The sequence below is a fragment of the Emydura macquarii genome, unplaced genomic scaffold (assembly GCF_026122565.2).
Source record: "Emydura macquarii macquarii isolate MOO-44397 ecotype Brisbane River unplaced genomic scaffold, CSIRO-AGI_Emac_v2 contig_1876, whole genome shotgun sequence".
Lineage (NCBI taxonomy): Eukaryota > Metazoa > Chordata > Testudines > Chelidae > Emydura > Emydura macquarii.
The window spans coordinates 27,262,184-27,276,176 of NW_027132013.1; the positions used below are offsets into that span (position 1 = coordinate 27,262,184).

Here is a 13,993-nt window from a genome sequence, read left to right on the forward strand (position 1 = left end):
GGCCAGATGAGCTGTCTCTGTTTCAGGGAATTCCCAGTGCAGTGTATATAACCAGGTCTTAGGGTATTCAAGGATTGTAGCATGCTGACAAAATTGAGCAATAACAATGAAAGCCAGAAATGGGTTATGGTGATTTTCAACACCTTATAACCCAGCCAAATCTGAAAAAATTAAATAAAAAATAATGGGACAAGAAAATGGCAGAGCTTTTTCCCTTCCAAATTTCAAAGGTATGCTTCAAACAATGGTGGTGTTAGAGGGTTTCAAAAAAGGGTTAAAAGAATCTTTTATAATAGAAAATGTTAGGTGCCTACATATAGAGGTTAATACCAGCTCTCCTTACAAAATCATCTGCATAAAACATTTGTCTTATGTAGGCTAAATCCACTAGAGGGCAACATTGTCACAAGCACCATCCGGCAAATGTTAGTGTAACACACACAAAGTAGCCTGTCCAATAAATAACCTTTTCTAATGCAGGGAAAAATAAAATGTTTTCAATTGTTCTCATTCTTATATAAACATCATACAATTATATGTGGCTTATTTCTATGTGAGAATCTCTATTCAGTGCCTAGTCCCTTGGCTGACTATCAAACATCCACCTCCATTTATTTAGCTTGCCTATTAGCTATTTTGCTGCATTTACAACTTATTAAAACCCGGAATCCAAACTTGTATTGCATCAGTGTGAACAGCCCAAAATAATAAAAAAGAAGGTAACAAAATATACACAAAACAGAAAAATGATTAGAGATGATGCGTCAATCAAGTCATACTCCTCAGTCAAATAATGCTAACCTTTCTTTTAGTGCCTAAAGAAAGCCTCTTACTCAACTTGTGCCTTTAATTCCTTTAATAGTTTAGATTGAATGTTGTTAAATTAAATAATAAAAAATAGGTATTTTAATACTTTTTAAATGATTTTGGGGTGTTGACCAGAAAAATGATTGACAAATTGGTAACATTGGAAAAAGAAGTCCTTTAAGTTATACAGAGAGCAGAAGGCAACAGTATTGCAAGCTTCCAAACAAGCCTACCCCTCTAAGGGTTGAGAAATAAACATTCAGGTCCATTCAATCATCGCTGTCTCTTCTAAAGTCACATCTACACTAGAGAGTTTACGGCGGCACAGCTGCATCACTATAGCTATGCTGCTGTAAGCTCTCTAATGTAGACACTCTAAGCCAACAGCTCTACTGTCAGCTTTACTACTTTATTTACACCCCTGAGCGATATAAATTATACCAGCATGAGCTGTAGTGTAGACATAGCCTAAGACTGTCAGAAAGGGATGCTAGTTAGAACCAAGTTTGATGATGGATTTTGTTATATAGACACTTGTCCGAGTTGGAAGCAGAGTGAGACCCACCAGCTCATTTCATATAGATACCCAAATAGCTATCAGCTGTCAATAATTTTTGTTCATTGACGGTCAGAGATAACAATCACATCAGTAGTTTATATCCCTTCCGCCCGTCCCCCCAGAAGATTCTGTATGCTATTATCTGTATTACTAGTGACAGCTTTTTTTAGTATATTATAAAAATGACTTACTAAATAACAAATTACTTTTTTTTTCAAGTTACTATAATTTGTAATAGTTCAGTCTATTAGGCTTCTTCTGTGGAAGAAAGTGAAGTGGACTGCTGATACAATATTTCAAGGAAACATTGTTTTATTGAAATAAACATCTAGATCTGAAACATGGTCTCTTTAGGGCTAGACTGAATGTTGGATAGCTTGTTTTGAAATCATGATACTTTCTTAAAGTCACAGCAGCAGGAGGGGGCCTGATCCTGCAAAAGATCCTTGCACAGAAATTCTACTGAAGTCAACCAGAGTAGTCCCGTACAGAGTCGAAAGATCAGGTTTAGAGAAGGGATAGATTAATCACCCAGTAATTTCTGGTTTTACAAATTTAGAAGAAGCATTTTGAATGTAAGCAAAATTATGTTTTCAGTTCTGCATTTACAGTCCATGTACAGGTTTTGCAAATAAAGATTTCAAAATACTAAAAAGAAAATAAATATTGTCATAATTGTTAAAGTTTAATAATAATTTTTTAAATTTAAACATTTCCTTGCCATTCTACGAACTCAGACATGATAGTATTGTGTTAGTTACTGCATAAATACACGCAGACAGTAAAACTGGCCGATCTAGTTTCACCATCTAAGCGGAAAAAAGAGCAAAATGTTTGTAAGTTAAATTAAGAGTATACTTAACTAGAGACTGAAGTAAACACAGTCACCAGATCCACAAATTCCAGAGTTCTGGGGACATACAAAACCTGAACCAAAATCCAAAAGTTGTGTGTGGTTCCTATTCAAATATTTAGTCAAACTAGATATCTGGATCCAAACTTTGGGGTGCCTGAAATCTGGATTTGATTTCTGAAGCCAAAACCCATCTCCACTCTAAATCATTCCTGCTCCCTCCCTTGGCATGGTACTTATTAAAAATGATTTTTCAATAAAATGTAATGAAATAAAAATTACCAATCAAAATACTGGAGTATAGGAGAGACGAAAGGTCCAATCAATATTTTTGTGTGTGTTAATATCAGTACTATTTCCTCTGTTTAAAAGAATTATTGGAAACAAAAGAAATGTGGCATTACATTAATAGGTTTTTCATTTTATCAGCACAAATTCTGAAAGAAAGTGACGTCAAAAATATGTACTGTTATCACAGGAAAGTTAGATATCTGGCAAAGAAGAAAAACCCAATCTTTATAATCTTTGTTACAGCAGCCAACTTGCTAGCTAATTTTCTGAAAAGCTGCTAATACCTGATAACAAGTGCCAAGATCTTTTCCATTGGCTGTGAATGACAACATTCCAGTACTCAGGTCAACAAGGCATCCAATTTCTAAATCAACATTACTGCGACTTGATCTCTGGGAATTGGCAAATGTATCTCCACCCCAAACCATGTAGCAGTTACTGCGCTTCACACTGAAAAAAAAATATCAAGAACAAAGAAAATTAATAACGTGCTGGATTGTGACTGATTAATATAGAGGTTAAGATGTACATTACATACATTTATTTCTTCAGTAATAACTAGAAATTCTGTGGGAAAGGTCAGGATTTTTACTGATGAAGAAAGAGCTTCTTAAAAGATAGAAGAACTTTGTTTTACTGACCATTTGTCAAATGAACACAAACTTACTTTGAAAAGCCATTTATCATTTGATTGGAAAGGCTCTCCCTAATGTTCTTTGCAAATTTCAAAAGCATGAATTAATTTCTCACTTTTCTGAATGCCACTCAGCTGTAACATGCTTGATTTGGAAAGCATGAGTTCACTGGGTGTGATCATTCAGATATAACAATGAAAGGAGGGGAGCTGGGCAAATTGTTAGTTGAAGAAGAATGTCCCCTATTTGACTTTAATAGCACCACCTAAAATACTTATTAACAAATATATGATTTAGTGACTAGTTCCACCTAATACTTAGAATTTAAATGAGCATTAGAACCTAATCCATTATTTCTTCAATTTCATTCATCTTTATGGATAATAAAGTTAAATTCCATTCCAACAAGTAAATAGGTAATTTAAAAAAAATTCTCTAATAAGTGTTATGTAAGTCCCTTACCTTTCATGAACCCTTCCTCTTTCATCACCTAAAGTAACTGTCACTGTGCTATTTTTGTTTAGATCAAAATTTTCACTGTAAAAGTGGTAGTCAGGTGTTACCCAGCCAACCCAGACGCAGGGTGGGTCTTGACCAGCAAATATTCGCACTGAGTAATAGTACTGAAAAGAGTAAAAAGTAGAGTATCAGTAATAGAAATTGAATTCTATTATGAAGACAAAAATAAGAAACATTCTTAACAAAAACAGGAAGATATCATCACACATACACAGAGAATTTTAAAAACCAGCACAACTACTATGCATATTGTCTATGGTTCTTTAAAATATGTTTCTGTAAAAGCTGCTAAAATAAGCTCTGAAACATGAGAAAATGGTTTGTCCTTATATAGAAATACTATAGTTAGTAAAATTAATAGTACTATAATAAAGAAGATGTAATCTACAATAAAGTCAGGGTTTAGATATGTATTTAGAAACGTAAACATAGACATCAAATTTTAAAATTTTTGCCACTGTGGATACGCACAAATAAAATCACTGGAAGGTATTTTCCATGGATTTTCAGCAGCCCCTTTTTAAAATGAGCGTGTTACCATGCAGCAAATATTAAGTAATGAAATGCATAACTGAGTATATCTACTTACTGTTGTAGTGTGAAGAGCAGTTTCCTGGCTCTGTTTTCTGGGGGAGAAAAAGCAGCTTTGTAGTAATTTGGTAGTTTAAACTTTTAAAGTATTAAGTGACACTATTTTATTTTTGAGTACTTGAAATAAGTTGCTCATATAGATTAATTGCTGCTGTAGACTATGGTATTTCATGCTCTGAGTCAATGGAATGCAACAAGCCTTTCTAGAGAGGATCAAGGAAAGAAGATGATACATAAGTGATCATTCCCACTGACAGGAGGAAGAACTGGAGAGAGAGAGTGAGGTTTACAACAATCAACCAAAGACAGATGATCCTTTTCCTGAGCATATTTATTGCTGCATTTGCAGTACACAGGAACTAAGAAGAGGAGTGGAAATATGAAATGGGGTGGGGATTATATAATATAAATTCAAGATGTCAAGGTAAGTAAAAGATTCTGGCCTAGTTTTCAGAGGTGCTGAATCCCTGCAAATCCTGCTGATCTTCGAGGGATTTGTTGGTGCTTAACACGTCTCAAAATCAAGCCAGTGAATAACTAGAGCCCTCTTGCTACATTTCTTTAGGGTAAATTGTGTTCTTGCTTGGATACCTCTGCAGTAAAGTTTTGTTTTAAGGTTATTTAAACCTTCACATTTAAAACGCTGGTGTTTTGTTAATAAATAAAGAACATCAGTAACGTAAATCCTATACAATTACAATGTATGGGAGGAAAGTCGATGGGAAGCACAATATGTAAAAAAAAGAATAATGGAAAATTATTTTTTAAATTTTGATTAGAAGTCTACCACAAGATGATTAAACATAAATCTAACCTTTTTTGGAAAGCATCAGTAGATGCATTTTCCACGCCAGTGCCATAGTTAAAGGATGAATGGAATTCAATGGGCATGCTCAAACGGCAATATATCATGTCTGCATTGCAGTTCTGTGTGCCAAATGTCTTGTGGATCACTTTTAAGCAAGGTGGGCTGTCAATACTTCCATCGATTCTTGTGATCTAAAAATCATAAAAATAATTTCAAGTTCAAGTTCATTTATAAAACTGAGAAACACATCATGGAAATTTTGTATTAATTCATGCTGAATTCAACGGGCTAAGAATTCACTTATTATGAACAGGTAGCTGTTTAAATGTTTCATCATCACAAGACAAAGTCAAGCCAAATGTTCAGTAGAGAAAAATCCAGGAAAGACAAATATTATTTGTATGGTTAATCTCTTATACTCATAATTCAAAAGGTGTTTTTAGATTCTCACTTTAATTTTAACATAGTGTCCAAATGACTTCTATCTTGACGTATGCTAAAGGTGACTGAACAGGCACTCAATGAAAGAAGACAGATAAAAAGGGTAAAAAAAAAAAAGAAAAGAAAAGGGAGAAAATATAAATTTGGATACCAAAGAATCCAAAACTTGCATGATCTGAGTACCTAAATAACTGCAGTGCACCGGTATGAATTAGTATTGCATTCATAAAGAACAATAATGAACATCCACATGGGGTGACAACACTATCACAAATGAAGCAGGAGACAGACAAGAGATCATTTGGAATTAGCCAAGACAGACTTGGTTAATGTAATCCTAGGGTGCATCAGGTGAGATATTTCCAGTAGTGATAGAGAAGTGTTATCACAATTATACAAGGCACTCGTGAAACTCATCTGGAATACTGTGTGCAATTCTGATCTCCCATGTTTAAGAAAAATGAGTTCAAACTGGAACAGGTGCAGAGAAGGGCTACTAGGATGATCAGAGAAATGGAAAACCTTTCTTACAAGAGGAGTCTTAAAGATCTTGATTTGTTTAGACAAACAAATGAAAGATGAGGGGAGATATGATTCCTTTCTATATATACATCAGGGGGATAAACACAGGGAGGAGCGGTACAATTTAAGTTAAGGGCCAATGTTGGCACATTGAACAATTGGATATAAATTAGCCCTCAACAAGTTTAGTCTTGAAATTAGATGAAGGTTTCTAACGATCTGAGAGAAAGGCTTGGTTTACACTTACCCTGGCGATTCGGCGGCACTCGATGGGAGTTACGCAAACTACGCAGAAAACTTGCATAACTCCCGTCGACTACTGTGCTTCTCCTCTGCACGCCGTCTTCACTGCACTGTGCAGATAGGAACGCAGCACTACGCCACTTGTGGGGGTGGATTAATAGCGTCAACTTCTGGATCGACTGAGTGGGTCTTCATTGACCGCTCAGTCGATCCAGATAAGTCGATCTGATAGCAGCGACTTTGCCTCCATCAGTGTAGACATAGCCTGAAACTCTGGAACAGCCTTCCAAGAGGAGCAGAGGAAGCAAAAAACCTAACTTGTTTTGAGTTTAATAATTTATGTATGGGATTAGATCACCTATAATAGTATATGGCCCATCTGTGACTGCTATAAGCAAATATCTCCCGTGGCCAGAGGTCAGAAACCACATGGAGAGGGATCTGAGTTATGACAGAATATTCTTTCACAGGTGTGTGGCTGGTGGGTCTTGCCCACTAACTGATCACCATATTTTTGGTTCAGAAGGAAGTTTCCCCCAGATCAGATTGGCAGACAGACTGTTTTTTGTGGGGTTTTTTGCCTTCCTCTGCAGGTGGGGCATGTGTCACTTGCTGGTTTGAACTAGAATAAATGGTGTATTCTCTATAACTTGAAGTCTGCAAATCAATATTTGAGCACTTAAGTAACTCAGCCAGAGATTATGGGCTTATAGGAGTGGATCGGTGAGGTTCTGAGGCCTGAGATATGTAAGAAGTCAGACTGGATGGTCCCTTCTGGCCTTGAAGTCTATGAATAATAGCTTTATATATTACCTGATGATAGTAGGTATTAGTGAGAGTTTAGAGTCTTGGTATGACTAAGTCAACTGTTTAGAAACAGGTGTCTTCTTAATATGCAATGTTACCTCAATATGAGCATGATTTTTTGGAACATTGACAAAAGTTGGCAAGCGTTTGCTAAACCACATAGCAACATCTCGGTTCATGTTGACAGCAAAAGGCTCAAAACCCTCTTGAAGGCCGCACATTGTATAATACTTGAAGGTGCTGGCATCCATTCCAAGGTTCATACGGCCAATCTGAGACAGACCCAGTGAGCAAATTGGGACAAAACCTAAATAAATGATAATACAGAAAAAAAAAAACACAATTTATCTAGCAAACATAAGCATTTATTTTGGATTCTATCCAATATAAATTTAACCTCAGTTCATTTAAGAATTAAGGAAGGTTAACACTCAGATACAAGAAGAGCCCACACAAGGCCATACCACTTCACCTGTCCTCCCTTTAAATGTCTTCAGTGTGGCACAATTGCTGCAGAGGGCCTTGTGTGGGACGTCTGCACCAGGATGAATTTCATCCTTACTGCCACATTTTTGTAAAAAAGCACAGTTATATCTGAAACATAAATGAGAATATGTGAAGTTGAAGAGGTGGCTTAGCGTATGTCTACACTGCAAAGGAAAACCCACGGTGCCAAATCTCAGAGCCTGGGTCAGTTGACTCAACCTCACAGGGCTCATGCTGTGGGGCTAAAAATAACCGTGTAGACATTCTCACTTGGGCTGGAGCCTGGCCTCTGAAACCCAGCAAAGAGGGTCGATCTTAGAGCCCAGGTTTCAGACTGAGTGGAAACATCTACACTGCTATTTTTAGCCCAGTGCCCGAGTCAACTGACCCAGACTCTGAGACTCCGTGCCACAGGATTTTCTTTGAAGCATTGATATACCCTTAGAGGGCTAACCATCAGGTTTGAAAAACCCTGGTTTGCTTGAACCATTCAAATACAGGAAGGATCAACTCAGTTCTTAATCCTTCTGAGGCAAATAAAACATAGTTTCATCCAGCTCACTGAATGGAGATATTTCAGGTGAAATCTTAGTACTCAAAGCCATGTATGCTCAGTGTGGACATTAAAAATTCCACATCATTTTCTGTAAGAAATAGAGGTCTCATTGCGTATCCTTGGCCAAAATTTCCCTTCTCCCCAATGTGTGGCAATTGGTTGCCTAGCTCCCACACCTATGCCTTGTATGTTTTATTGTCTTGTAAAGTCCTTTGAGCGCCATTCCTTCAGGATGGAAAAGTTATATAAATAAAATTACCACTTACACATCCAAAATTATTTTAGGGAAAAAAATCAGCATCAATTTCTATGTGAACAAAAATACAAACTGAATACAAATACATATCAAATATGAAAGGAAATACAATGATCTATGCAGTCAAAAAGCAACACAAAGGGCTGAGCCACAAACCTTTTCCAAAACCCCAAATAAGGATAGATAGATTTGATTTTTTTCTTAAGAAATTTTTTGTTAAAGGCCTTTGACCCTTTCTCCTCAGGGTCCACACTTGCTTCTGGTGCATTCAGAGTCAGGCTGAAGACCAATGGAAAACCACCTAGAAACTCCCTATGTATTAGCAGAGCTTTGAAACCCTTAATGGTCCCAAGTTCTGCAGCAATTTTCTGGTGGACTTTAAAAACTATATGAGCATGTAAAATTTACAATAATCACATTTCCCCAAACTGGCAACTCTCCATCTGCTGAGTTTATCAAGCCCATGTGATTCAGAGCCCAAGGTTCAGGAGAACATATAAAAGATGAGAAGGTCCGTGTGCTCCTACAAAGCTTCTAATGCACACAGGAGGAGTGCTGTAGTGCTGAGAATGCAGGTCTTAAAAAGGTCTCTGTGATACACAGGGACTTGCTCACACTATTATCATAGTAGTGCCTAAAGGTCTCATGGCTTTCTTGTGCTAGGCACTATACAAGTACCTAGGTAGACATGGCTTGTGCTCCCAAAGAGTTTACAAGATAACTGAAAACAAGATACAAGAAGTGAGTGTAACAAACAATAGAAGGGAAACGGGGAGGGAATATGAAGGTAATAGTAATAAGAGAGATATATTTGCATAGGCTAATAATGTGCAATTTGAAGGCTCTGGATCATATATATTTTTAAAATGTAATTATCATTTTAAAATTCCCTATGAAACTATAACTTCATGTTTCCTCCACAGAGAAAGTTATCCTGGGCTTGATGACTATTTTATTTCTTTTTTGTTTCCCTCTCTTTTCTACAGGCTATCCCTAACCTCCCCTCTACCCAATGTTATTAGTTCTTTTTATAAATATATAAATGATCCCTATACAACTCCTTGAGATTATTAGTTCCTCCCCTTCACATAAGCCCAGCCCTTCTCTCTGAGATGTCTGACGCAACACAGAGATGGGGGAGGGGGGACACGCAAACCAAGGGTGCTTTCTGTGGGGAGGAGATGGATCCCTACAGGTGTGAAGTACAAAAGGGCAGAAAGTCCATTCATCAAAGACAGTTCCACTGTCTTGAACTTCATGATTAACAATTGCACTCTACAGTAAATACCTAAAATAACTAGCTATTTTTTTATCAGTTTAATTGTCAGTATATTTAGAATGTATATAAGAGAATATAGATGATTTAGTTGGGGTTGATCCTACTTTGAGCAGGGAGTTGGACTAGATGACCTCCTGAGGTCCGTTCCAACCCTAATATTCTATGATTTCATGATATATACGGTTTTATTTTCTCTCCTGAAACCTTCTTCTAAAAACCAAGATTGCTTTAAATCACCAATATTCTGACTTAAATATAAACCTTATTATTCTTAACAGATCAAAGCCCCAATTAAATTTGTTTGCCTTTTAAAATTTTGTATTCATAACTGTGGTTAGAAAGGAACAAAATGAAAGCTCAAGTTACCTGGGAATTTGGAAAAATGAGATAAAAGATAGTAAGAGCCTTTCAGAAATGTATACCTGTTGGCTGGCTTTGTAACGCCTTGAGAAGAATTGTTTGGGTGAACATTAGATATTTCAATAATAAACCAGGCTTTATTCTACGTTGAGTAGATACTCACCCATATTTAGGTCAGATTTTTAACATGTACAGTATGAACTTTTGGTAGGTTTATATACAGACCCAAATTGAGGGCTAAACCTGCAAACACTCAGACACTTGAGAAACTTTACTGACATGAATAGTCTCATTAAATCTACATAGACATTTTCCCACTATTGGCATTTCTGATGACCGAACATTTTCTGTCTCCACATATCTGTATTTGTGTTATTCTAATAGCTATTTCTTCAAGAACAGAGAACACTGGGGAAACACAGCTGATAATTCCTTCTCCCATTCCAGCAGCAGAAATACTACAGCCATGGGTCAGGGTGAGAGCTAAGGGGAAGGCTGCTGTTGGCTCTCTCACCCACTAGAGAGCTTCTTCTGGAGGGAGGAAAAGGGAGAGGGGGTTTTGGTGGTTTGAATTCTGAACTATGGCTGCACTGATCCTCAAGGGGAAGTTTCTGGCCACCCCCCATCACTCTATGACTAATATTAGGTAGGTGTGAGGAAATTCAGATAACAGTTACTTTGCTCTCACTGAGTCATTCAGAACATATTGCACAGATGAGATAAGAGGAAAGGTCCTCTCATGGATCAATAATTGGTTAAAAGACAGCAAAAAAATGGAAGGAATAAAGGGTCAGTTTTCACAAAGGAGAGAAGTAAATAGAGGAGTCCTCCAAGGATCTGTAACTGGGACTAGTGCTATTCAAGTACTTATAAATGATCTGGAAAAAGGGGTAAATAGTGAAGTGACAAAGTTTACAGATGATATAAAATTGCTTAAGATAGTTAAGTCCAAAGCAGACTCCAAAAAGTTACAAAGGGATCTCACAGAACTGGGTGACAGGGCAACAAAAGAGCAGAAAAAATTCAATGATGATAAATGCAAAATAATGAATATTGAAAAACATAATCCCAATTATACATACAAAATGATGAGGCCTAAATTAGCTATTACCACTGAAGAAAAGGATCTTGAAGTCATTGTGGATAGTTCCCTGAAAACATCCACTCAATGTGTAGCAGCAGTCAAAAGCTATGACAGGAACAATTAGGAAAGGGATAGATAAGAAGACAGAAAATATTATAATACCACTATACAATTCTTTGGTATGCTCACACCTTGAATATTACATGCATTTCTGGTTGCCCCACCTCAAAGAAGATACATTAGAAATGGAAAAGGTAGAGAGAAGGGCAGCAAAAATGATTAAGTGTATGAATCAGCTTCCATATGAGGAGAGATTAAAAACACTGGGCTATTTTAGCTTGGAAAAGAGATGACTGAGGAGGGATATGATGGAGCTCTATAAAATCATGAACTGTGTGGAGAAAGTGAATAAGGCCGTGTTATTTACCCCTTCACATAGCACAAGAATTAGGGGTCACCCAATGAAATTAGTAGGCAGCAGATTTAAAACAAACAAAAGGAAGTACTTCTTCAACAACGCACAGTCAACTTGTGGAATTCATTGCAGAGGATGTTGTGAAAGCCAAAAGTATAACTAGGTTTAAAAAAGAATTAGATAAATTCATGGAGAATAGGTCCATCAATACTATTATCCACGATAGTCAGGGATGCAACCCCATGCTCTGGGTGTCTCTAAGCATCTGACTGCCAGATGTTGGGACTGGACAACATGGGGTGGATCATTAGATGGCTGCCCTGTTCATCTCTTTGAAGCATCTGGTATTGGCCACTGTCAGAAGACAGGATACTGAGCTATATAGACCATTGGTCTGACCCATTATGGTTTCTATTCTTATGTTTTTATGGTATCAGGAAGAAACACAGTGGGATTTAAGCCTGGTACTTAAATCCATCCCTATGTGTTTGTCTTCATTCAACTGCACGTCCTGATCAATTAGTATTGACTTAAAGTCTATTCAAAATCAAAGCTATTTATATTAGTGATCATGAACTGTGCAAACCGAGGCAGGCAATTAGTTAACAGAACAATGTCAAGGTATTTTTATGACTGAATATACCACTGTGTTCATGCCCAACACACTATTGTACTAATGTTTGTACAAAGTATGTCTTGTGAGGTATCATTTAAAAACTCACAATTTGCTGAACAGTATTATCATGGCAAAATGCACATAGAAGCATTATATGTGAAGTTATAAACATAAAATGAGATTGTGATTAAAAGTATGTTTCCCAGAAAAATCTGTAGAGTGGCCAAACCAGGAGATGAAGAGCAAGCTGACACTTCAGCCAGGTGTAAACAAAGCTGATGGACCATTACTTGCTAAGTGGCCATTCTTTGGCAGGAAAGGGGGCAGAGACAAAAATCTACATCTTAGTAAAAAAACAAACAAACAAACAAACCCCAAGAGGCAGTATCCTTCCACAGAGACCCTTTGTCTCCTAGGTCCCAGCTGGAAATATTTGTCAAGAGGGGGACTGAAACTATAAAAAAGGAGGGACAAATACCTCAAGACATCTCTCTCTCTTTCTTTCCCTGCCCATCACATTCTGAAAAGACATAGGAAGCAGCTGTTGGACTCTGGAGGACAGGTCCTGACCTGAGGGTTTGGTCAGAAATCTGCTGAAGCATGTGTGAGAAAATTTTGTTTTTAATCTAATGTATTTTTAAATTAGGCACCAGTAATCATTTTATCTTTATTTTTCTTGTATCCATTTGTGACCTTTATTCCTCATTACTTGTACTCCCTTAAAATCTCTTTTTTTGAAGTTAATGAACTTGTTTTATCTAATTCATTGTGTTCAAGTTGAAATATCTGGGTATTCCATTAGGAATAATAAATGTTGTGCCTAGAATAACAGAGTCAGCATATTTGTACTATCTAGAAGGGGGCTGGGCAGTACAGGACATACATACATACAGGACATACATTTCTGGGGCTGGGGCTGGGAGTTTGTTGGGGTCACCCTGTGGAAATCTTGGAGGTTGGCAAGAGCCATGGTGTGGCTGGCTGACTGTAGCACACACACAGATATAGCTGGGAGTTACTTATATGCTGGAGGTTGTTTATGAGCAGTCCGGGTTGGAGGCTACAGCAGCAAAGCATTGTAAAGGGCAACACAGATCACAGAGCAGGGGGTGACACAGCTACAAATTGGTCTGGATTATACCCTGGTATGTCATGATTTTAATTAGATTAATATTGTCTATATTAACTTTCAGAAGCATGAATCTAAAATCTGTTTCCTTACTGATATTTTACTTTCCTCCATTAGGCAAAAGCTGCACAAGCAGTTTGATCAATATGCACAGACCTTCAGTAATGCATTTCTGGACCCTTCCCCTCCCATAGGAAGCTGATCCTGAAAATCCTTACTACTATGAATTGTCCTTACTCATGAGTAATGGTTTCCGGGAATGGACTAAGAATTATAGGGACCACCACATTATAGGGACTTTAAAGACAGATTTTTTTTAAAGTGCTTAAGGTCAACTGTGGGTCTATCAAGCTTGAGAATCTCTCTTTTAACTATACATATTTCACTTTCCAGTGAAAAATTGGAATGAAAACATTAACATTGGTAATGTATTTGATTGATGATAATCTTCATTGCTTAACATGAAAGTCATACACATTTTCCAAAGTGGCTCTATCAAATATAAATTTGTGTGAAGAATTTAAAAACACTAATTAAACATATGGTTGTCCCAAAAGTTGCTTTCATTGTACAAGCCCTCACTTTTTACTAAAATGTATAAGTCTAGTTCATACTATAATACAACAAAATATCGTAGCCATTCAAGTTTATTTTTTCATGTGATGTGCCCACTAATCCTTGATCTGGGAGTACATTTTTTCCTTTCACATTTTATCTAGTTAAGTTTAGATAGTTA

At 36.9% G+C, this 13,993-nt stretch overlaps 1 protein-coding gene across 3 annotated transcripts in view; it reads right to left on the bottom strand.

Moving 5' to 3' along the window:
• Nucleotides 1-13,993, bottom strand: part of RYR3 (ryanodine receptor 3) — a 477,864-nt gene that overhangs the window by 243,182 nt on the left and 220,689 nt on the right. For all 3 annotated transcript variants that reach the window (XM_067558027.1, XM_067558029.1, XM_067558028.1), the window contains 5 exons: nucleotides 7,175-7,383; nucleotides 5,070-5,254; nucleotides 4,254-4,290; nucleotides 3,608-3,768; nucleotides 2,795-2,960 (listed from right to left, as the gene is read on the bottom strand). In XM_067558027.1, the coding sequence (XP_067414128.1) occupies nucleotides 2,795-2,960; nucleotides 3,608-3,768; nucleotides 4,254-4,290; nucleotides 5,070-5,254; nucleotides 7,175-7,383 (758 nt within the window). The remainder of the gene's footprint in view (nucleotides 1-2,794; nucleotides 2,961-3,607; nucleotides 3,769-4,253; nucleotides 4,291-5,069; nucleotides 5,255-7,174; nucleotides 7,384-13,993) is intronic.